Source organism: Octopus bimaculoides, chromosome 2, assembly GCF_046866305.1.
Source record: "Octopus bimaculoides isolate indiv1 chromosome 2, ASM4686630v1, whole genome shotgun sequence".
Taxonomy (NCBI): domain Eukaryota; kingdom Metazoa; phylum Mollusca; class Cephalopoda; order Octopoda; family Octopodidae; genus Octopus; species Octopus bimaculoides.
In genome coordinates, this window is record NC_142929.1 from 66,289,225 (window position 1) to 66,315,887 (window position 26,663).

The 26,663-nt window shown below is 37.0% G+C and overlaps 1 protein-coding gene across 3 annotated transcripts; it reads right to left on the reverse strand.

Annotated features, from left to right (window-relative positions):
* Nucleotides 1-323: 323 nt before the first annotated feature.
* Nucleotides 324-26,466, reverse strand: LOC106868685 (alpha-L-fucosidase). 3 transcript variants are annotated; one of them, XM_014914071.3, is made up of 8 exons: nt 26,429-26,466; nt 17,598-17,704; nt 15,522-15,649; nt 12,951-13,084; nt 7,615-7,712; nt 5,169-5,301; nt 2,648-2,818; nt 324-1,737 (listed from the first exon to the last, which is right to left on the reverse strand). In XM_014914071.3, exons 1-8 carry the CDS (start codon nt 26,458-26,460, stop codon nt 1,485-1,487), a joined length of 1,056 nt encoding a protein of 351 aa, XP_014769557.1. In that variant the 5' UTR covers nt 26,461-26,466; the 3' UTR covers nt 324-1,484. The 3 variants fall into 3 exon arrangements, with proteins under 3 accessions (XP_014769557.1, XP_014769556.1, XP_089202854.1); XM_014914070.3 differs by having other exon boundaries at nt 26,092-26,466; XM_089346728.1 differs by having other exon boundaries at nt 24,466-26,466.
* Nucleotides 26,467-26,663: the final 197 nt, after the last annotated feature.

Consider the following 26,663-nt stretch of genomic DNA (forward strand, 5'->3'; position numbering starts at 1 on the left):
TGGTGTCACGTAAAAGTACCTTCTGTATGTTGGGCCTTATAGAGGCAATGAAGCCCAGTGTATAAGTATTATAGTTCTTTATTTCAAACACGAAATTACAGCTGTAGATTTTATCATTTATGAATCAGCACTATCATTAGTTTAACAAGAACATTACAATCTCACTGAAATAATTAATAAACACATTGAAAAAAAAAAAATAAATAAATAAACAGAATAAAAATGTATAAAACATATACAAAATATGGACCAAAAGTAGTAGAAATCATATAACTTTTGGAACTATAAGTGGTGTTGAAATAATAACAAAAATGTATATAAAATTACTTTCAAAATAATATTTAATTGATAAGAAGGCAGTGAGCTGGCAGAAACATTAGCACACCGGGTGAAATGCTTAGCGGTATTTTGTCTGTCTTTACATTCTGAGTGCAATTTCTGCCGAGGTTGACATTGCCTTTCATCCTTTCGGGGTCGATAAATTAAGTACCAGTTGTGTACTAGGGGCAATCTAATCAACTCCCCCTGCTCCACTCACAAAAAATTTCAGGCCTTGTACCAAGAGTAGAAAAGAATATTTAATTGATAAGGAATTTATACAGCAGGTAATTTTTTTTTTGTTTTAGAAATAATACTGAAGAGTTATCCCAGGCAAGAGTAACAGAATTGATAGAGTGCCAAACTAATAATAACCTTGTAGTATTTACTTATGATCCTGTATGTTTTGAGTTCAAAATTCTACACCTGCTTCCCTTAAAATTATCTCCTGATGCCTATGTTAGATATTACTACTACTACAACCACCACTTAGCTGGCAGATTCATTAAAGTGTTGGAAGCATTCCTTCCAGCTCTTTATGTTCTGAATTCCCATTCTGCTTAGGTCATCCTTGATTTTCATCCTATGTATATATATTATATTTATATATAAAACCTAAGACAAGATGAAGTTTAGCTGAACACAAAAAAATGTTCATCATATATTTATATTTATATATATACAGAAGTTAAAAAGTTTGCAAAAATTTTTTGTTACATTTAATCAGTTAAGTAGTTAACTTACAAAATAATTTGCCAACAATGTATCTTTCCATTATTAAGATTTGTTTATATTTGCATATACATATATATTCTTTTCTGCTCTAGGCACAAGGCTCGAAATTTTGAGGGAGGGGGGCCAGTTGATTAGATTGACACTAGTATGCAACTGGTACTTAATTTATCAACCCCGAAAGGATGAAAGGTAAAGTTGACCTTGGCGGAATTTGAACTCAGAACGTAAAGACAGATGAAATACCACTAAGCATTTTGCCCAGTGTGCTAAAATTTCTGCCAGCTCACCGCCTTATATACATGTACATTTATACACACATGTGTGTGTACACACATGTGTGTGTACACACACATACATTCATTATGTAAGGCACACATACATGTTTATTTGTATAATACACGGTTAGCTTAAGGAATGTAATTCAATCTTCTTTAAAATTTAGCTCCCATGAATTTAAATACCCAAGCTCTTTTGCTTGGCATTTGATTAATTTGAATATTTGGAATCATTAACAGGATACCAAATGTTGTCTCTTTGATTACAATATTTCCACTATAGCCCAGTAAAGAGACACTGATAGATGGCAAGTAGTCAACTGATCCAAGATGGATGAGGTTTCCTTTTGGTCTGTCTAAGACAATAGCATAGACAGCTGTACCATTGCTGGCTTTATTGGATGTATACCTAGAAGAGACAAAAAAGACAGAATTTTAACTGATATTTTTGATTAAACATAAACAGAAATAATATTCAGAACAAGTAGTTTAGCCAACAAATTTAGTCAATGATGATTTTTAAAACTGACATATTTCAACATAAATAGATTTTATGTTAGTTTCAACAAATGATAGTTTTACTTATTAAGTGAATAGACATAAATGTGGCTGTGTGATTGAGAAGTTTGCTTCCCAGTGACATGGTTTAAGGTTCAGTCCTACTGCATGGCACTTTGGGCAAGTGCTTTCTATTATAGTTCTGAGCAAACTTGTCAGTGGACTTAGTAGATGGAAACTGAAAGAGACCATCGTACATATATGTGCGTATAATTTACCTTTTACTTATTTCAGTCATTAGACTGTGGCTATGCTGTAGTAATATGTAAATGCATGTGCGTGTGTGTGTGTGTGTGTGCGCGTGCATGTGCATGATTGTATGTGTGGGGTTTAATGCCTCCTTGACTCGACATCACATCACAATTGAATACAAGTGTCAGCATTACACAAGAGGTGTCATTTGTTTCCGTTCTGTGAAAATATGTCTGGCTATGGGAAAATATTACCTTACTTGGAAACAGGTGAGGGTAGCTGATGAAGGGCATCCAGCTGCAGAAAATTTGCCTCAGTGAATTCTGTCTGACCCATGTGAGCATGAAAACATGGATGCTGAAATGATGATGATAACTATCTACTTACTGAATTGTAGTACAAATGCCTAAACATTAAACATTCTACAGATACATTTAGGCTTAAAGTAATCCTTGAGAAAACTCTGTATAACAATGTGTGTGTCTGTGAGAGAGAGAGATGTTGGCCTTCATATTGCATGTACAGTCTATATGGTCAATACAAGGAATAAACAAACTGCTATAACTTACCATACTCTTGGAGTAATTGTATCATTTTGGTGAAGCCAAGGTTTGGAAGAGTAGATTGCCTCACCATTGAGCTTTAACCATTGTCCAAATTGTAACAAACGTTCCTCAAAGATTGGTGAAATACGGCCATCATGAGTTGGTCCAACATTTACAAGCAAATTGCCACCACAACTGAGAAACAAAAATTAAACAGATTCTTGTAATTTTTTCTAAAATCTAGAATTGTTAAAAAAATAAAATGAGTACACTCCAACATTTCCTTGACCTTTGACCCAACCTCACACATCCACACTCCTTTGTCTGGTCAAACTTGTCCTCTCACTTAACTGCTTCTCATTCACAGGTGATTTTTACCAGCAAATCTCGGGAGTTGTCATGGGAACGAGAATGGGCCCTATGTATGCAAACCAGTTCGTTGGCTATGTTGAGGCCCAAATATTCTCAAGTTTCACTGGTCCCACTCTCGAACTATACAGTCATTATATTGACAACTGTATCACACCTACTTCCTCCCACCCACTTCCCCTCTTCACTCCTACCACCTTCTCCCTTCATCGTCACCCCTCCCTTGTTACTCCACTCTTACACATTCCAACCCCACCATCCCTTACACCCAACCCTTGCTTCCCCCACACCCCAATACCACACCACACCAGCCCGCACACACTAGCACTGACTACTTCCCAGCACCCACGCTAGCACTGACCACTTCCCAGCACCCACACCATAATCCATACACCTACAAATGCACACACGCACACATCAAGGTCACCAGTCTGCTTCCACATGCACATACACGGTCTCACATACACACACACGTGCACCTTTGTTTTGGGATCACCACTACTTTATTATCTCTCCTTCTTCCTAGCTCTCCTGTGTGTCCCCTCTGTCTGGCATTTGCCATGATACATCGCTAGCCACTAAACCTTTTTTATTTTCTCTCCCTGTTTATTTCTGTGTTCCATTCTGCTGAAGAGCGTAGGCTCGAAACATATAAGACTTTCTCACTTCCCAAACATTAAACTAATACATGTTTGTTGTTTACACACCTGTCTTCGTCTTTTGTTTTTTTTGTAAATTCTCATTATATATATATATCATCATCATCGTTTAACGTCCGCTTTCCATGCTAGCATGGGTTGGACGATTTGACTGAGGACTGGTGAAACCGGATGGTAACACCAGGCTCCAGTCTGATTTGGCAGAGTTTCTACAGCTGGATGCCCTTCCTAACGCCAACCACTCAGAGAGTGTAGTGGGTGCTTTTACGTGTCACCCGCACGAAAACGGCCACGCTCGAAATGGTGTCTTTTATGTGCCACCCGCACAAGCCAGTCCAGGGGCACTGGCAACGATCTCGCTCGAAAATCCTACGGGAGCCAGTCAGGCGGTACTGGCAACGGCCACGCTCAAAATGGTGCATCTCATGTGCCACCCGCACAAGAACCAGTCCAGGGGCACTGGCAACGATCTTACTTGGCTTGCCGGGTCTTCTCACCCACAGCACATTTCCAAAGGTCTCGGTCAGTAGTCATCGCCTCGGTGAGGCCCAATGTACGAAGGTCTTGCCTCACCACCTCAGCCCAGGTCTTCCTGGGCCTACCTCTTCCACGGGTTCCCTCAACTGTTAGGGTGTGGCACTTTTTCACGCAGCTATCCTCATCCATTCTCACCACATGTCCATACCAGCGCAATCGTCTCTCTTGCACGCCACAACTGATGCTTCTAATGTTCAGCTTTTCTCTCATTAGAAGCATATATATATATATATATATATATATATATATGTGTGTGTATATATGTGTTTTTATATTATTAATAAATTCATAAACTCATCAATAATATACTCAGGAAATCAATATTTAATATTTTGAAAGACATACATCCAACATGACACGGCAACATAATAAATTTTAAATTTTAAATATAAATATACGAAATATAAATATCAATATATATAAAAATCTGAATATAGATAAATATATGTCTGAATATATATGCGTATAAAAATTTATGTGTAATTAAGCATGAATATTGTAAAGTCTAAAATATAAAATATAAAGGAACCTAAAATTTAAAGAGTTAAATATCTTACGATCGTTTCGCGGATATTACTATAATCACAAAGTGATCTAAAGATCATCTTATTAACAGTAATTCCGCTCTTCAGAGATGCATTAAGAACCAATAGTATATATATATAATATTAAAACATTAGAAATATTTTTAATTTTTAATATTAGAATGTATTTATCGCCAAATCAGATTGGAGACTGGTGTAGCCATCTGGTTCACCAGTCCTCAGTCAAATCATCCAACCCATGCTAGCATGGAAAGCAGATGTTAAACGATGATGATGATGATGAGTATATACATTCATATAAAAAACTTGTTCCCATGTAGTTCCAATTTATCCATTTCATATAAAATCTGATTTATTTCATGTAGAACTTAATATATAAATATTTCATGCAGAATCAAATATTTTTTTTAAGCTAATTACATTAATTTTACCTACCTGACAGTTTCAGCAAGTTCAGCAATCAATTTATCAACTGTCAGTAAATCTTGAAGCCTTAAGTTGCGTCTGTAACCCCAAGAATATCGGTCGATTGTCATGGCATTTTCCCACTTCTTCTTTACAAGAACACCTGCAAAGAAATGTAGAACAAAATGATAATCCAAAAAGATACAAAGCTGATGTAGAACATAATGATAATCCAAAAAGATACAAAGCTAATTGTTGCCCTTGAATAAACTCATATCAAACCTGATCAAATAGCCCTATGATCAAGGGCTTTCCTTCCAAGACCATCCTTTCTTTTATCATTCTAAGGAAACATTGTCAAATGTAAAATTAGAAATATAATATTTCTAAATCTCTCAGAGAGATTTAAGCAGTAGTGGAGCGATAAAGTTGTAGTATATTGTCAACTTAATGTGACAATCCCAATAAGGGAATACACTACTGCCGTTTAGCCCTAGGAAGCTGGAGGAGTTTGTCTCCCTCTCGCAAACATAAGGACACAGTAATTGTGTCAAGGCCGACAGGAAGCGGTCCAGCTTCCTAGGGCTAAACGGCAGTAGTGTATTCCCTTATTGGGATTGTCACATTAAGTTGACAATATACTACAACTTTAATTGTCAAATGTGTCTCTTTTCCAAAATGGAAGGTGTAATTTGAGGAAAATTTGACTGTTATTTATAGCAGGTCGTGCAACCATTTAAAGATCCTCTTTTTGGCTCAGGGGTTTCTAAAGCCAGTTTGTTTTCACCTTTTAGAATACTCTAAAGTTAACCTATTGTACACTATTTGGAGAGCTAGATGATGGCCACCTAAGACATTTGATACTTTTCATGTATATTTTTAAAACTAGGACATTAAAAAAATATAAAAACATAAAATAAATTGGTTCAATGGTAGAACATCTGTCATGTTTATAGATGTAGGTTTGAGTCCCACTGGCACCTTTTGACTTTTTCTATCCAAAAGTTTTTTTAACCCAATACCTATATGCTATTATTTATAACTTTATCTATTTTGAGTTCTACTATTATGAACGAATTATCTCAGGTCTCTAGGAGTTTCTAAATTCACGTGATGCAAACAACATACAATTCTTGCTAGTAAAAACGAATTTTCTAAAATAGACAGAGAAATCTAAAGGATTGCTTTGGTCTAATGGTAGAACGTCCATCAAATTTACAGATTCAAGTCCTACAAGCAACCTTTGACTTCTATCAAAAGGGTTTCTTTCCACCTGATATTTGCACACTATTATTCATAACTTTATCTACTTTGAGTTCCCCCATAAAAAAAATAAAATGAAACTGTGTCATCTTTATCTGAGTTCTAACTAGAGATAAAGGAAAAGCTATAAGTCGAAATTAACAGATGTTATTGTAAGGGATGTTGTACAACAGAATGCAGAGATACAATCTTTGGTGATGCAACAGTACCAACAGTAATAAGGATTTCTAACAGGCACAAGCATGGTTGTGTCATAAGAAGTTTGTTTCCTAATCACCTGGTTCTGGGTTCAGTCCCATTGTATGGCACCTGGGGTGTTTTCTACTTTAAGCCTTGGGCTAACCAAAGCACTGTGAGTGGATTTGGTAGACAGAAACTGAAAGAAGCCCATTGTTTGTAACTGGTGTCGATATGTTTTCATCTCTATAACTTGGTGATTCAGCAAAAGAGACTGACATACTAAGTACTAAGCTTAAAAAAACAATAAGTCCTGAGGTTAATTCGTTCAACTAAAAATTTTTCAAGGCAGTGCACTAGCATGGCTGCAGCCAAATGGTTGAAACAAAAGATATGCATAAGACCACAAATTTGGGGAGCAGATTTATTTGATTAAACTGACTCCAGTACTTGAATGGTACTTTATTTTCTCACCCACCACCTCCACAGAAAGTTAAATGTTGAGCTTCATAGAATTTGAACTAAGCATGTAAGGAGCTGATATGTTGTTCAATTCTGCCAATCTAATCAATTCTCACATAAAGACAAGGCCACAAATTTTGGAGGAAGAGGAGGTGTGAAGCTGATTTCATTGACTTCATTACTTAATTACTGGAATGAGATGATGATTTGGCATGGTTGACTGCTTAGGTTGATGGTATGTTTTGGCACTCGAGGCAAACATGCACATGTGTGCAGAAATATACAAATACAGATAGAAAAAGTGAGTGTATGTGTGTGTGCATGAGAGAGAGACAGAGACAGACAGAGAGAAAGAGAGAGAGAAACATTACAATTTACTAATTGAACCTGATTGACATGAACCCTTTCTCTCTCATACACATAGACATGCCCAGAGAGAGAGGAAGAGAGACAGAGAGGAGGGGAAGAGAACAAGAGAAACATTAAAACTTGATGTCAAATACATTAGCATTGAATCAGCAACATCAAATAGGCTATGCCAAAACGGCTGTGCCAAATTGTTGTATACCCTTACCTGGATTGTATCTGTCATTACAGTTGAGAAATCCACCATGTTTGCATCGAACATTTTTACCCCATCGGTCATTCACACATACTGTGTCTTTCACAGGACTAAAAAGTAAGTGAATGAATAAATAAATATATAAATAAAAGGAAAAACACACAAGTATTCTTATTAACTTAATCGACTGTCAAGTGATAATACATTTTCAAAACTTCTGATTTTGATGTCTTATTAAAAATCCATTTTGGCCATCTTACTCCACTCTTGATACAGGTATTTCTCATCAACTGAACCTCTACTTTATTCATCCCTGACTATAATCACTTCTACCTCAATCTGTAACCATAGGTTACTACTCTCCCCTCACACTCTTATGAAATTACCCTATCTCCCTACCCTGATCCCTTGTTTGTATCTTCTCTCATACTTACCATCATTTGTCTTGAGATGCCTTGGCATCTCGTCAAAACCATCTTTATCTTCTTTCCAGCTACACCATTATACAATGCGAGGTAGCCATGGACCTCCTGTATAGCAAGCCACCTGGGTTTGTACCTCTATCATTCTTTAGCCATCAACAGCTAGCATAAAACCATCTCTCCATTTTCACCACTACCCCCACTTCATAGAGGGAGCTTTTACCGGCTTTCCTGTTCTTTTCTTTCCTTACAAGTTACTTGGCAACCCCACAAGTGCCAACAGGAGGAGAAAAGCAACTAGTACATACTGTAAACTGATTGGGATTAGGGTGGGCATCCAGCCATAGAAACCATGCCAAAGCTGGCATCAGATCCCAGCGTAGCCCTGCAGCTCACTACTCACTAGACCCTGTCAAACTGCCCAACTCATGCCAGAATGGAAAATGGATGTTAAATAATGATGATGATGATGATAACAACAATGACAACGATGATAATGATGATGATGATGATGATGATATTTTCTACATGAAGGACACCTAGTGAAGTTTCCTCCAAGACTCTTAGTGTACTGAGTAAAAAATGAACTTTTAATCAATTAAAATCAAACCTATAATGACAGGGATTCATTAGCATTAATGACAATTCTATAAAATATGAGATACTTTTAATCAAATGATTATATACTTCTTCTACCTCTAAAGTACCATGTACTAACATAACTATAAAATATAGTTATGACTCATATACATCCATTGTATTTGTACAGTTTGAAATGTAAACATGTATTCTACAATCAATACTAGGTTAATGCTAACCTAATTTAATGCCATTGTGTAATTTATAGATTGTAATTGTAGCTATATTTGTATTCCTTCAACTGCTTGAGCAAACTGAACAAAGGTCACCAATCTTGGTGTTGGAGAATATGGAAGCTGATTCATAAATCAAAGCTTGTAAATAAGATCTAAGGGCACATCACAAACATAGATACAAATGGGTTTTAATGTTGAATCCCATTACTAAATATTCAGCAACAAATGAAATATAGATTATAATTTTCCAGGAAATCTTAGAAAGTATATTTATATATACTCTACTTTTTGATCTTCAATCACCATCAGGTGACTTATTCCAGACCCAATTTGAACAAGGAAATTTATTTTCTACGACACTGGCACATGCATTGCCTTCATGGATAAGTACATTACTACTACCCTTAGATTACAAACAGAAATTCTTGTTCAAATTTGACACTATATATACACAGGGTGTTCAAGTTAAATTTGACAGTTTGCACAAAAAGGAAAAGAAAACACAATATCTCATTCAAAAATAAAAGTATTTAAAAAGCTCAAAAACATCAACTAAATTATTGTTGGGAGATAACAATTTACTCAAAGTAGTCACCCTCAGCTTCTACAACAGCCTCAAGACAGCTCCAGAACCTAGTGCATGCATTCTTCACTGTGTCATTGGGAAGATCTTTGAACTTGGCCACCAGTTCAACCTTAGTATTGAAGGCAGAGCAGTTAGTGCCTTTCTCAATGGTGCCACCCCACACTTAGTAATCCAAGTGACAACAGTTGGGGGAACTAGGTCAGAAATTGGGGGCTGGTAAAGTTGCAGAAATTCTCTGACAACTTCTGACTCTTTCTAGGTATGACAAGGAGCCAAATCTGGCTGCCACGCATATGGCTTCCCAGCAGCAACTCTCTCCAGCAACTTCACGTTGCCATCTGAATTGAGCCTAAGGACGATGTCACCCTCACAGGAAACACATCCAAAGAGCATCACAGTTGGAAGGAACTTGGTTTTCATGATACATGGAACATCATATAGATAGTAGGAAAACCACCCTTTCTGGGTGTTGTACAACTGGTCCTGGTAGAAGTTCTTTTTACCTAAGAAGAACCAGATCATCCTTAGCTCAACAGTATGCATCAGCTTTTTCAGGAGCTTCTTTATCTTGGCTATCAGAATTTTCCCTTGCACCTTTTATATGAATGGCAAAGGTCTTCATTCACTGTCAGCTTCATAGAGGTGCAACGATATCAAAGGAAGGCAAACTAGGAAGATAGTTTTTGTATGTGGCAGATGCTCAGGAGCAATAAACACTGAAAATGTGCAGAGAACAACTTCTGCCACATTCCAGGGAGAAAAACTAGAAGTAGTTGATAGCTTCCGCTATCTAGGTGACCAAGTTTGTAGCGGGGGAGGGTGCGCTGAAAGTGTAGCTGCTAGAAGAGAATAGCCTGGGCAAAGTTCAGAGAGCTCTTACCTCTGCTGGTGACAAAGGGCCTCTCGCTCAGAGTAAAAGGTAGACTGTATGACGCATGTATATGAACAGCCATGCTACATGGCAGTGAAACATGGGCCGTGATTGCTGAGGACATGCGTAAGCTCGCAAGGAATGAAGCCAGTGTGCTCCGATGGATGTGTAATGTCAGTGTGCATACTCGACAGAGTGTAAGTACCTTGAGAGAAAAGTTGGACCTAAGTAACATCAGTTGTGGTGTGCAGGAGAGACGATTGCGCTGGTATGGTCACATGGCAAGAATGGATGAGGATAGCTGTGTGAAAAAGTGCCACACCCTAGCAGTTGAGGGAACCTGTGGAAAAGGTAGACCCAAAAAGACCGGGAATGAGGTGGTGAAGCACGACCTTCGAACATTAGGCCTCACCGAGGCAATGACTAGTGACCGAGACCTTTGGAAATATGCTGTGCGTGAGAAGACCCAGCAAGACAAGTGAGACCATAAATCGTGGCCTTTACCAACCCACTTATGTGTACCTTTCCTTCTATGGACACAAAACTCTGCTTGCGAGGACCTGTTGAGGCAAGTGAAATCGAAATCGAACCAAATCTGACGACGGGCACCTTCATTGGACACTAAACTCTGCTTGCGAAGATCTGTTGGGGCAAGTGAAATCGAAATTGAACCAAATTCAATGACTGGCACCTGTGCCAGTGGAGCGCTAGTAGCACCATCCAAGCAGGATCACTGCCAGAGCAGTTGTCTGGCTTCCGTGCCGGTGGCATGTAATAAGCATTATTTGGCACGTGAACAAAACATTCAAGTGAGGTCGTTGCCAGTGCCGCTGGACTGACTCCTGTGCAGGTGGCACGTAAAAAACACCATTTGAGCGTGGCCGTTGCCAGTACTGCCAGACTGGCCCTTGTGCCGATGGCATGAAAAAGCACCCACTACACTCTCGGAGTTGTTGGCATTAGGAAGGGCATCCAGCTGTAGAAACTCTGCCAGATCAGATTGGAGCCTGGTGCAGCCATCTGGCTCGCCAGTCCTCAGTGAAATCGCCCAACCCATGCTAGCATTCACAAGGTTTTGGTCAGCCTGAGGCTATAGAGAAGACACCTGCCCAAAGTGCCATGCAGTGGGAATGAACCCAGAAGATTGTGGTTAAGAAGCAAACTTCTTAGCATGCAGCCATACCTCTGTGTCTGTGCATGTATACATACATAAGTATGCACATATGTATGTATGTATGTATGTATGTATGTATGCATGCATGCATGTATGTATAGGGGTGTCACCAGGACTAAGTAGTCAGTCTCCTCCTATTCATCATAGTTCCCCAAGTTATAACAGAGGAGTTGGCTACCCTTGGGAACTACTATATGTTGATGATCTCATTCTTATATCAGAATCTGTAGAAATTGGAAAAGAAATTCCAGGTGTGGAAGCAAAGCCTGGAATCAAAAGGCCTTGATTTAACCAAGCAAAGTCTGAAGTTGTAGTTAGCAAGAGAACAGATAAGACTCTCTTCCTACCAGGTAAAAGTCTCTGCTCAATATGTAGAAAGTATGTTGGAAGGAATTACATACAATGTGCCCAGTGAAAGGTTAACAGAGAAAGTAGTCTGTATATGTGGCAGATGCACAGGAACAATAAACACTAAGAAAACAAGAATTAGATTTTCTCAAATGTTCTATTATCTAAGTGACCTAATTAGCAGTGGAATACAATGTTCTGAAAATATAGCTGTTAGAATGAGAACAATGGAAAAAGTTCAGAAAGCTATTATCTATGTTGGCAAAAAAATTTCTCTGTGTGTGTGTGTGTAAAAGGCAGATTATATGATGCTTGTGTATGAACAGCTATGCTACATGGTAGTAAGATGTAAGGACAGGAGAGGAATGAAGCTAGTATGCTCCACTGAATGTGCAATATCAGTGTGCATGTAGATGTCATAGTTCAATATTATGTCAACTGGTCATAGCCCAACATCTTATCTGCTTTCAGTAATTTGATACGTTTTCAAATGTTATAGTCCAATATCATTATTGTCATTTTGCCTCTATATCTACTACATATTTATGAATATGCCCGTAAGTCTGTTCTGGATTTGCTTAAAAGCAATGAAGAAAGACTCGCAAAACCATGTACATTATTATTCACCATCTACTTTGAAATTCATTTCCTTCTATACAGCATCAATGTGCTTGAGCTAAATTCTGAAATATCTTTACTCAAATACTATCTTACATGTACACACACACAATCACTCATATATCACATCACATACTCTCTCTCACATGAACCTTAGGTGATAGCTGTTATCTGTCATCTAGATATAAACCACCATCTGGGCTTTGAGTGCTTTTAGTCCATTCTATTGCAAGTTTTGGAAGCTGTGAACATGGTCATGGAATCCTGTCCTCCTTCCCCTGGATAGTTCATGCAAAAAAACTAAAACTGCAACTTGTAAAATCTCACAAATACACGCACTTTGTTCTTTCTCTCTCTCTCACTCATGCTTACATACACACATGTACATGTACTATTAGATTTTGTATAAATTGTAAATTAATATAGATATAGATTGTTTAAAGTATCAAGATATGATTTAAAAAAAATTTCAATGCTTAACTATTAAACTAAATCAGAATAAACTGAAACAAACCTTTCATTATATAACCAAGCCAGGAATTGTGTTGAATTCCAATAAGTATCATCACATTCCCAGTCACCATCAGACCAAATCACTTCTGGTTTGTATTGCTTAACAATTTCATAAAGCTCTGGTATAGCTTTTGTCTATCAGTCAAAAACAGAATAAAGATTTATATGTTTTTATGGAACATGCAAGCCTTTCCAAATAGGCCACAACATAGAGAACATTACAAAATTAGAAAAAGGAGTTTCAAATCCAGCATGTGCACAGAACCAAGTTTTTTGTTTTTAGGTAAATGCTATAAGTCATAGTTGAATCCTACCATCAGTATTCTTGAGAGGGGGAGAGAGTGGGGAGGCAGAATGGGAAACAAGCATATTTTTTCTATGGAGAAACTTGGTTTTGGATAGTTTTATGGTGAACTCCAGTCTTCTCTGAAAATATGCCTGGTCCTGCAGTTATCAGTACAAAATAGTCACATATTAACCAATATATATATATATATATATATATATATATATTTTCAACAAGACACTTTATTTCATGTTGCTCCAGTCCACTCAGCTGGCAAAAACGAGTAGTATCTGCATTTCAAAAGGCCAGCCTTATCGTACTCTGTGTCAAGCTGAATCTCTTTGAGAACTATGTTAGAGTGTACACATGTTTGTGGAGTGCTCAGCCACTTGCATATAATTTCATGAGCAGGCTGTTATATTGATCGGATCAGCTGGAGCCCTCATCATTGTAACCGATGGAATGCATGTGATTGTATTTTGTACTGATAACAATTAAAATTTCTTCCATCAAAAAGAAACGTTGCTATGTACCTCTGAATGTGTATGGACTTCTACACACATGTCAGTATTTCACTATTATTATTACTGCCAATATCTGTACAATTGTGTTGATATGTATAACTGTTCATGTAAATCATTTCATTTACCCAGCAAATAAGATGCTTAATAGGCTTCAGTCATACATTTGGCCATCATCATTATCATCATCCTTGTTTAATAGTCACTTTTCCATGATTGCAAGAGTCAGATAAGATTTCTTGAGGTAGAATTTATAGACAGATGCCTTTCCTGCAGCTAACCCTCACCTGTTTCAAAATAAAGTGATACTTCCCAATGACCAGACGCATTTTCATATCATTGTAATTATTGTCTCAACATTTAACATCCATTTTCCATGCTGACGTGGGTTGGACAGCTTGATAGAAACTGGCAAAGCCAGGGACTGCACCAAGTTCCATCGTCTGTCTTGGCTTGGTTTCCATGGCTAGATGTCCTTCCTAATGCCAACCACCCAACAGAGGGTACTGGGTGTTTTTTACATTGCACCATCACCAGTGCTTTTTATGAGGTACCAGCATCCACACCAATGCTTTTTACAGAAGATTGGAAATGAAGCACACTGCATGCCAGTGACTTTCGTTTACAGATATCACTTGTCAAGGAATAGAGACAATAACACACACATATACACATAGATAGATATACATACATTGACTTATTTCAGTTTCCCATCAAGTGGATTGATTATCCAGGGCTATAGTAGAAGACACTTGCCCAAGATGCTGCATAGTGGGACTGAACCCAAAACCTCATGATTGGGAAGCAAACTTACTACACAGTCATATATGCACCTATTTGATATCCAAATAAATTTCTCAAAGAACGAAATTCGGATCTAGTTCAAAACGGGGGCACCAGTTTTCATTTATGTTTTATGTAGTGTTTTTGGTACCGAAAGACTTTCAAACTTCGTATACTTATCTATTTTGTGTTATAGAACAAAAAAAAATTTTTGTATTCGAATTAATTTCATGTAAAAAATTGTCTTATTTCGATAATTTCAACCAATCACTGACAAGTATTCAGCTGTTTACAGTTACTCCTTTGGCAGTTTAAGTGGTGTAAAGCGTATTTAATCTCCATTACTTCTGACATTTTGCAGAGAGGCAACACACGTGTGTTCGTTTTCCCTAACCCTAACCCACTTGCTCCTTCCCTCAAAAACCAAGCCTTGTGCCTATAATAGAAAGGTTTATTAGCTACTGCCAATATGCTTCAGCCATTTTTTGACAAGGAAATAATAATTTTATCACCACCAGAATCGTTTGAGAATCGTTTGTTTACGTAGTCAGCACTTAATGTATTCGGCTGAATGGACGTCAGTCATTGGTTGAAATTACAGAAATACAACTTTAACATGAAATAAATTGCAATATAATAATTTTTCTTAAGAAGACTAAGAGAAAAAGATGTTTTATATGACACATTCTACCAGTGTCCCAAATTTCAAAGTGTTTCGTTAAGAAAATACTGGTGCCCCCGTTTTGAACTAGATCCCGAAATTTATTTGCTCAGTAATTATTGATAAAAGATTTAGTGTTTCAAATTTTAGTAGTTTCTGAAATAACCAGAAAACAAGCAACCAAACAAATATGATAAAACTGTAGTACCTAGTTTTTTGCTGGTTGGATATGTTGGATGGAAGAGGAGAGGAACAATAATAATAATAGTGGTGCATAATAATTTGCATAAACAATTTGATAAAGTATATGTCTATATGTACCTTAGCAAATTCATGTGTTGTAAAGTTGGAAGCTTTATCTTGCAAATAGAGTGGATGAAACCATTCTAATAATGAATGGTATAAGCCAAAATGAATGGAAGTCTCTTTGATAGCTACAGCTAATTCACCTGAAATTTAAAAATCAAGTCATAAGACATTCTACTGCAATGAAAAGAATTACAGAACTTTATACAAAACAGTTTGGTCATGATTCATAGTTGCATGGCCATGTGGTTAAGAAACTCAGTTTGCTACCATGCGGTTTCAGGTTCAGTGCAACTGTATAGCACTTTCGGCAAATATCTTCTACTATAGTTCTGGGCCAAACCATGCCTTGTGAGTAAATTTGATGGACAGGAACTGCATGGAAGACCATGTCTCTGTAGGGGGAGGGGTATGTGCGTGTGTGTGTCTATCACTCTACCACTTGACAACTGGTGTTGGTTTGTTTACATCCCAAAGACTTAGCAATCTGGCATAACCCTTTAGCATTCAGATTTCTTTGACCAATGAAATGCTTATTTATTCAGTTTTGAATAAATCACAATTTATTTTGTAGCTTCAAAATTTCAATGGTGTGCATGTATATTTTTAGAATGACATTGTAGGGTAGGTGTGAGAGGTTGGATCTAGTCAGTTTTAGCATAAAACAGGTATAATATTTGAATCGGATATGGCTGGTTAAATACGAAAGGGTTAAGAGACTGATACAACAAGTACAGATTTTTAAAAAAAGCTAAGTACTGAGGTAGATTCATTGGACTAAATCCTTCAAGGTGGTATCCTAGTATGGCTGCAGTCCAATGACTAAAACAAGTGAAACATTGAACTTGGAATATAGGCATGCTTTCCATCTCCACACAATTCTTGTTATCAGAAATCTCTCTTAGTATGTATGGTAGAACTAATATCATCTAATATTTACATACAAATATTTTATTTATCAAGTACAAGGTCAGTTTTTTGTGAAGGAGGACATAAGGTTGGCAACTGAATGAATTATGGTATATTATATTTGTACATATTTTATTGATCAAAAGTAAAGTAAACACTCATGGAAATAGAACCTAAAATCAAGAAATATAAAACTATATACAGCAATATAGTTAGTTTGGTTCTATTGTTATTGTTGTTGTTTAACCCTAAGCCAGTATGAAACCAAACAGAACTTTCATTAAAGGTGTTCTAGGTATGAACACCTCATCTTTTATCATCATCATCATCGTCGTTTAACGTCCGCCCTCCATGCTAGCATGGGTTGGACTATTTGACTGAGGACTGGTGAAACCAGATGGCTACACCAGGCTCCAATCTGATTTGGCAGAGTTTCTACAGCTGGATGACCTTCCTAACGCCAACCACTCCAAGAGTGTAGTGGGTGCTTTTATGTGCCACCGGCACGAAGGCCAGTCAGGTGGTACTGGCAACGGCCACGCTCAAAATGGTGTATTTTACGGGCCACCCACACAAGAGCCAGTCCAGCGGAACTGGCAACGATCTCGCTCGAAAGTCCTTTACATATGCCATGGGCACAAATGCCAGAAAGGTGACGCTGGGCACAGGTGCCATGCATAATGTATTTATGACTAACTTATCCAACATGTCTTTCCACTTTTAAAATGTAAAGTAATATTTTCCCAGGACCACAAATGTTTTCACAGAAGATTGGAAAGAACATCAGTTGCATGAAAGAGACACTTGTTTACAAATATCATGTAATGTTAAGACAAAGAGACAGTAACACACACACATACAATGGGCTCCTTTCAGTTTCCATCTGCCAAATCTACTTCCAAGGCCTTGGTCAGCCCTGGAACTATAGTAGAATATACTTGCCCAAAGTGCCATGCAGTGGAACTGAACCCAAAACCATGTGATTGGGAAGCAAACTTCTTACCACACAGCTACACCTACACCTCATTAGCTATATACAGAATATAAGTATACTTTTTGCTTTCTGGATTTAACAAATAAATTAAACATTTTCAAAAGTACTTAAATGATAATGAGGTCAAATAAGAATTCCAACAGTCAATAATTTACATACGAATACTAATAAAAAAGTAACTTACATACCTACAAGATCTCTGTGAGGTCCAACAGCCATTGAATTCCAATTCCATGACACTTTTGATGGCCAATTTGTGAAACCTTCATGATGTTTGCTTGTTAGTACTACATATCTGTAATATAACATAAATTTGTGGTGAGTTTTAATAGTAAACAAGATTTGATTTTGTTTTACTAGACACAAAACTATGTTTTAGGAGAGAAATATAACTGATCAGATTCACTATAGAGTATTATTAGAACTTATTCTATTACTGAGGATATGTCTTTGTGACGATTTGATCTGCTAGAAATAGCAGTTAAATATCCTTCAAATCACATCCTACCATCTTAAAAAATAAGGACACATTGGATATTGTAGTTATAGATCTGAGTTACAAAAAGATGGGGTCTATTAGGCTAGAATAGCTGTGGGTATTGGTCTGTTCTTTCAGGGCTGATCTGGGACTGACCAACAACTTTAGTGAGATGGAAGTTAAAACTGAGCCAAGTGGAATTTAAGCTCAGAATAAAGAGGCTCAAAATTAAACATTGTAAGGATCAACTGTCTTGACACATGATACAATTTTAATATAATTTAGTTATGTTAATAAGTGCAGGTATGGCTGTGTGGAAAGAAGTTTGCTTGCCAACCACATGGTTTTAGGTTCAGTCTCACTGCATGGTACTTTAGGCAAGTGTCTTCTATTACAACCCTGGGCCAACTAAAGCCTTGTAGGTGGATTTGATAGATGGAAACTGAAAGAAGTTTGTTGCGCGCGCGCGCGTGTTACTCTGTTACTTGTTTCAGTCATTTATTTGACAGCAGCCATGCTGGAGTGTGTATATATTACTATCACCTTTCTTTAACATTGTATGACAGTTGTAAATAAGTGTCACTGTCATGCAAGCAGTGTCCTTTGTTTCCAATCTTCTGTGAGAATATGTCTTGTCAAGGGGAAATATTGACTTACTTAGAAAAAGGTGAGGGTTGGTGACATGTTGTAAATACATTATGCATAAATATAAAAGATGAGGTGGTCATGGCTAGAACACCTTCAATCAAAGTTCTGTTTAGTCAATACTGACTTAGGGTTAGACAACAACAATAGAACCAAACTGTAAGAAATTTAGCTCAACAAGTTCCATCTGACACTTGTGAGTAAGGACTGGTGGATGTTAAGATGATGATAATAAGGAAGGGAAGTTCTAGATTTGAAATGCTTTAAAATCAGGAGATATAGTGAAACCATTTAAGATAAATGTTATTTAATCCTTAACTCTTTAGCATTCAAACTGGCCATATCTGGCCCAAATATTCTACCTGTATTATGTGTAGGCCAGCTAGATCCAACCTTTCATAACTACTCTATAATGTCAGTCTAAAAATAAATAGTGACATCATCAAAACCTTGAAGCTATGAGAAACAATGTGAATAAGTATTACATTTGACAGAATAATCTGAATGCTAAAGGGGTAAAGGTTATTTTATTTATTTTTTTTTTTTTGCTATAGAACAAAAGGAACTCATATCATACGAGAAAAATAATGTAGATAACAAATTCAACCCAAAACACCGAAATGTTTCACAAAGCTTGTTCCTCTTCAGACATCACTTTCACCTCTGACCCACATCCAACCACAACAAACATATGGACAGATTCCCAAATCTCTTAACTTATCTGCCCACCATCATCGTCATCACACTAACAAATCAATCAACAAAGCAAAAACAACTTTACAATAAAATAATTGTAGAAGCCTCTATGAAACACATTCCATAAGGCAAGATAAAAAACATAACCCAGTTTATGGAATGAAACTCCTAACCAGATATAATCAAGGGACATAATATACTAATACCATACAACTGAAAAAATAAGCAAAAAACTCAGCATCAAACAAGCAAACTAGAAAATAACACCACCCAACAAAAAGCAGAAAATTGGTCACTGCCATCACCATCATCATTTAATATGCAGTATCCATGCTAGCAAAGGTTAGATAGTCTTGAGTCTGAGAACAGCATCATGTGCCAATGTCTACTTTGGCATGTTTCCTATGGCTGGATATTCTTCCTAACACCAACCACTTTACAGAGTGTATTGGGCATTTTTTTTCATGGTACCAATGCTAGTGATAATTGCCTAGTAACTTGCAAGACTAATGCCCTAAAGTGACTCTTGTAACTGAGAGAGAACCAGCATAAACCATAAACAAAAGAAGCAACAAGTTAGCAACATCAAATTATAACATCAACTACTCATATCAATGCTGTCAAATTCTCAAAATTTTTGTAGGTGTCAGTCAGTGGCCCGGGAACAAAATTTGCTTGGGGGGTGCAAACTCAGTTTCAAAATTTGGCACTACTGGAGAAGTGTGGATCCGAGTTCTGGGAGTGTGCATGTCACAAATTTGCGCATGTGCCCGTGTTAGTCGTAAGTAGTCAAATTTAGCACACAGGTAAAAAACGAGACGCTCGCTACTTGCTGTAAATGGAGGGTGGGTTATCCATCTAATACAAGAAGAAAATTGCAGATTAATTGAATAAAATTGAATGAAAAATAACAAAATGACATTTCATTGAAAAGTAAACCATTCTGAAAGATAGTTCAGAATGTTTCCAAAACATTCATCTCCAGCTTTTCCCATATTTTATTAAGGGTTAGGGATTAGGGTTAGGGTTTAAAGTTAGGGGAGGTGAATGTTTTTTCAGTATTCAATGATTATTTTTCACTTTTATATTCAACTTATCTGCAATTTTCTTTTTGTATTACATGGATAACCTCACTCCTTTTACAGCAAGTAGCACGCGTCCGAACATTCAAATGTCAGTTTATCAAGAAAGAAATAATGAAGCTATAAGTAGTGTTAAAATGGAAGCCGAGTTTTTGCATCATTCCATAATTCACACGTATATGAAAAAAACTGTATCAACATATTCCAAAAGTTTTCCTACGCTCACACGTTTTGTTAATGTTTTCATCGTATATTTTGTTAGTGTTTTCATCGTATATTTTTTTATGTACATGCATTATGGTACAATGTGTAAGACGGTGCTGTGTCATTGTGGTATGGAGCCAGGTCTTCAAACGGCGAAGTGCACTGAATGTTCTTTCGCTTGATGCAACAGATACAGGTGAAGACAAGACAAGCTGCATTAACGCCAACACTTGTAGCATACTAGAACGAAAAATAGCATCAGACGCTCTCCATTTTTCAACTATGTCATTAAATGATTTAGACAAATTTTCCCTTTCCGTCCATAGGCCAGCCAGAAGTTTGATTTGAGATGACAGTAAGAGTAAATCAAAAGAAGCAGGTAGAAGCAGGTGCATTTTCAAAGTTAAATACTCCACATTTGACTGCTGACAATAGCAACTCCTCTTGCTCAGAGCATACACGTATTCCCTGTTGCTGAAACCGGTGAGTCAATTCATTTTCGATGACAGCCACTATAGGGAAAAATTGCCGACGCCAGTCATCGGTGACAGAAAGAGCAGCTTCTTCAGTAGTTGTTGTGTGCCTAAAGCGCAGTGATGTATTTTTAGATTGCGAAATGTTGGGCATTTTCACCAAGTCAGAAGAGGATACTTCATCAAAATATTTTTCAAAAACCTTCTCACTTCTCATTTTTGAAAGAGAGTTTTTCAACTTTTCAATCAATTTCAAGCAATCACTGGCTGTCGTGCCTGGACGCTGTAAGCTACGTGCCACTGGCTCACATACCCCAAATATATCCCCAGCGATTTTAATGCCGAACAAAATGGAAGCTTTGCCAGATTGCTTTAGCAGCCCTTTAACAGTAGCCTTTGTTGTTGCTCTTAACGAGAAGTCATTAAGAAAGTCAAGCAAAACAATTTTGAATATTCTTATAATTGTTTTCTGCTTGTTTCAGTGCTGTTGCTCTAATGCACCACCGAGTTGGACACACTGCTTGCAACACAAAGATTTGTCCATTGTGCTTTTCTTTTTGGTGACTCTTTTACAAGAATGGCACATTGATGAACAAAGTTCAGTGCATCAGCTACAAAGGTAACCTTAAAACTAACTTCTTGGAGGACAAGGTCTAGAGAGTGGTTTCCACTGTGTACAAAATATGTACCTGGGAACAAATTTTTCAATCGCATTTGTACACCTGAAATGTTTCCACTCATGGTACTTGCACCATCAAATGAAAAACAGCATAACTTTGAGCCAAGTGAAATGTTTAGGTGACAAAAAACATCTAGAATAATCTTAGTCAGTGTCTTCGAAGAGCAGTCAAGGGGATTATAAAAACCTAGAAAATCCTCATTGACATTCAGGTCTTCAGAAACGTACCGGACAGTGATTGATACTTGTTCCATGCCAGGGCAATTAGTGGTACCATCACATATAATGCCAATAAATCTGGAATTTTCTACTTTTATTTTGATCTCGTAAAATGTTATGAGCATATGCCTATAAAATTTCATTTTGAATTGTATCAGAGAGGAAATTGTTCCGATGCTTAAACCACTGGCATACTTCTGCACTGCATTCTTCAGCAAGTTCCCTTACAAGATTTACGAAGTTTCCCATAAGATTTTGAATTTCTGTTGAATACAACATGGCAGATGATTAAAAAGGGCAGACACAAGAAAGAAAAAATGGTCCAGATGGGCTATATGTAATCTGAACCTTTCCCCACTTTTTTTTTTTTAACGGAATCCCCATAGGCTATGGAGATTCCGATTCTGAAAATTTTTTTTCAAAAATCTCAATTTCAAAATTTCGACCCCCCCCCCCGGTTTTTATATAGATCCACAGGGTAAATCTAACCCTAATTCAAACCCTAACCCTAACCCTGACCGTAACCCTGACCCTAACCCTAGCCCTAACACTAGTTTTGTGAGATTTGGCTGTTATTTCTAGCATGTAAATAGCCTGCTTGGTGGTGGTGGTGGGGAATTGAAATTTTTCAAACAATTATTTTCAGAATCGGAATCTCCATAGCCTAAAACGTGGGATTCCGTAAAAAAAAAAAATAATAAATAAGGGGGGAAAGGTTCAGATTATTTAGGGGGTGCAAATTTTGATCTTGCACCCCCTGAAAATTCTAGGGGGTGCGGGTGCACCCGCTGCACCCCCTGTTCCCGGGCCCTTGGAAGTGGACACAATTATATTAATTCTAAAACCTAACAAAATCTTAACTCAATAGCATTCTCACAAACCCATCCTCTGCCTTTTTGAAGATTTCAAAAATTTGAGAAAGACTCGTTCTTAACATAATCAACCCACAAATTCCTCCTCACCATTTACTAGTGGGACCAGTGTAAAGTTTACAGAATGAAAAAAATTAAAAGCACCTATTTAAGAAAGAAAGGATGATTTGCATTTTTATAGCATTTTTAGTTTAGCTTTCTTTAAATATACTTGACGTTTGTCTACATTAATTTCCTCACATCTCCGTCAGTGTTGTCTTTCTCTTTGTTTTATTATCTTCTTGCTGTTCCTCTCTGATCTGTGCTTCATATATGCACATCCTTTCCCAGGCAGTGTACAACTGTGTTTCTTGTGATTCTATAATTTAGGCTAAATTAATCTTTATAAACAAATATAAATTTTTTAAGTGAGCAGATGATAAATAATACCACTTATGCAAATGCGTTAAGTAATGGTTGCTATAACTGCCTCTCCTATCCATCTCTATCTACCTTTCTTTAACCTCATCATTATCTGCTAAATATTGTATCCTAAACATATCTCTTTATCTCTTCACCTTTCCTTTCTACTAACTTTTTAACCATGTAATAAGTATTCCTTTCCCAACCCACTGCATGTCATTAACACTTCTCTTCCCCCTTTTTCTCTCATTCTTAGCCTCTACCTTCAGCTGACCATGTAACACATTTGGCCTAAGTATACTAATATTTCTCTACTTCTTCCTCTCTTCTTTCTTCACTTCTCCCTCACCCCTCTCTCACTAAAGTATAACAGGTGAACAAACAAGCAGATTATTATATCTATATATATAAAAATGAGAATGTGTGTCTGTCTGTCTGTCTGTCTGTCTGTGTGAATCCCTAAAACTCGAGAACTACGCAACCAATTTCATTCAAATTTTACACATGCCTTACTTAGGGTTCCAGTTGTGTTTTAGTCAAAAAAAAATGTTTAACTTCTTGCAGAGTTCGAGCACACGGCAACATAATATTTCTTCCACTATTTAAGTATTGTGTCAAAAGTGAAACAAAAACACTCATGTCAAATACTTTCACTTTAAAAATGAAACTATTCCACTAACTGAAACAATCACATTTCGATACTGTAATGACAGATACTTTCAGAGAGAGAGAGAAAGAGAGAGAGAGAGAGAGATGTATATGTATACATATAGATGTATATGTACACCATTTCGATACTGTAATGACAGATACTTTCAGAGAGAGAGAGAGAGAGAGAGAGAGAAAAAGAGAGAGAGAGAGAGAGAGAGATGTATATGTATACATATAGATGTATATGTATAGATATATATATAGATCTATATGCATACATGTATATGTATACATATGTGTAGATGTATATATATATATATATATATATATATATAGATGTACATGTAATATGTACACATATATACATATATACATGCATACAGATATCTATACATATATACACCCATCACACACACATACACATGCACACAAACACACACATTAGTCATTTGTTTTCTTATCCAAAACTACGTCAAAAGTACTGAATGGACCATTATAAAATTTGGAAATTATATTCTTTGCATAACGGCCATAACTCCCATGAAAATTCATATATTTTTGATGTTGATGAAATTTTAACCCCAACATAACAGATGAGCATTATTTGTAATTCAACGGTACAACAGTGTAAGACTACCCTTTCAGATATACTTACATTGTGATTTCTGCAAAGTGGTGCATAAATTGTCAAGTAAATGAGACGCATCTTTGCCTCCACTGATTCACTTGCAAAGTGTTGAGTAAAATTATTTCGTTGCAGACCTCCGGCCATTTTGTTCTGTTGTTAATTCTGTAGATGACCTCAAACACAAAGTCTTTCCCAACTTTAAACAAAACTACCAAAATCACAATTGGCTATGTGAAAGAGCAATATTAGCTCCGAAAAACGTAGCTGTTACAAAAATTAATCAACACCTGATGCATTCTCTTCCCGGCAATCTTCAAATTTACAAGTCTGTTGATACAGTTCCACATACAAATGAAGTGGTGAACTATCCTCCTGAATTTCTCAATTCGTTGGAGCCTCCAGGACTACCTCCCCACATATCATCACTTAAAGTTGGAACGCCTGTTATGCTGCTCCGCAATCTGGAACCACCAAGACTTTGCAATGGAACACGACTCGTGATAAAGAAAATGATGTCACACGTTATCGAGGCTACCATTCTTTCTGGATGTGCAAAAGGGGATGACGCCTTTATTCCAAGAATTCCTCTTACTCCATCAGGAGCAGACATTCCTTTTACATTCAGAAGACTACAATTCCCCCTTCGTGTGACTTTTGCCATGTCCATAAACAAATCTCAGGGTCAAACACTGTCTGTAGCTGGTCTTCTCTTGGAAGAGCCCTGCTTCTCACATGGACAACTGTATGTTGGCTGCTCAAGAGTGGGCAGCAAAAAAAAACCTATTTGTATATGCTCCACAAGGGAAAACAAGGAACATTGTTTACAACGAGGTGTTATAATCACAACAGCAAGAAAGTATGTACATGATCACCTTTTACGAAACTTCATTGACTTTCATATATTTATATTGATATACATATATATACGTGTGTTTGGGTGCGTGTGTGTATATACATCTCTATGTATAAAGATGATGCGTAGTCTAGACGGCGTTTTTAGATTTCATTATTCTCTTTAACCCGGGCAACGCCGAGTATTTCTGGTAGTAGATAATATGGATTCAACCTTTTGCCAAATTTTTGTAGGAGAGTGTTGCATATCAAACATTGATGACGAATGACCAGGTCTACGTATTATTCCACCTCTCAATAAAAGGTTACAGAGAATGATCTTCAACTCAAAAGAAATCATGATCATCAGGTGTGGGACCTCAGAACCAATAAAGACATCCTCCCTGATCAAATTCCCACCTGAATGCTGAAGGTATATTGTGTGAAACTGGCTATGCCCCTGTGATCCCTGTTTCCCCTGTGCTTTACTGGAGCTGGTTTTCCAAACCAATGGAAGATTGCCTCTATAACTCCTAAATATATTAGTGAGAGACTCTATATCTGATCTATTTCATGATGTAGTATTCCACAAATGACAGTAAAGCTATAGGCTAAACAAGCAATTCATCTCTAAAAATTCATTCAGCTTCTGACCAAACATGTTACAATGTGATAGACTGTATACAACAAGGAATGAAGCCAAATGACTTATATAGATTTTTTTTAAAGAGTACATTTACAACAGTAGTAAGGAAGTGAGGTTTAAACGAATGACTTTAGAAATATTTCTGATGAAGTGCAAAAAAGAGAAAGAAAAAATACTTGGCTCCAGCAGCTTCAAATAAGTTTGCCCATTCTTTAGCATTGAAAAATTCCGTGGTAAATTTCGGCGCAAAATCTGGATAAGTAAAGTCAGGAGGATAATTCTTGTTCATAAAATCAACATAATAAGGGGTTTTACTTCCTTTCCAGTACCACCAAAACCACTCGGAACCATAGCTCGGTACGGAGAAAACGCCCCAGTGAAGAAATATACCAAACTTCGCTTCGTCGTACCATGAAGGAAGAATTCTTTTATCTAAAGATTCCCAGTTAGGTTGATATTCGGCATCAGTTTGTTGTAAAAGAAAAGAGAGGATAAACAACAAATAAAACCCACACAACATCCTTGCCGCAGTCGCCATTATTCATGTGATCAAAATATAATCGAGAATAATCTCCCTTGAACAACTATTTTTATTTGCATATTTATTTTCTGCACTAATTCTTTTATTTGACCTCATGACATACTTGTTAATTAGGGTGGGAAAATAGCTGGAGCCAGAAGTATAGCCAGGTTCTAAAGTTAGCAGGTGCGCCGTGACACATACCAAACAACTTTTAACACATTTCTC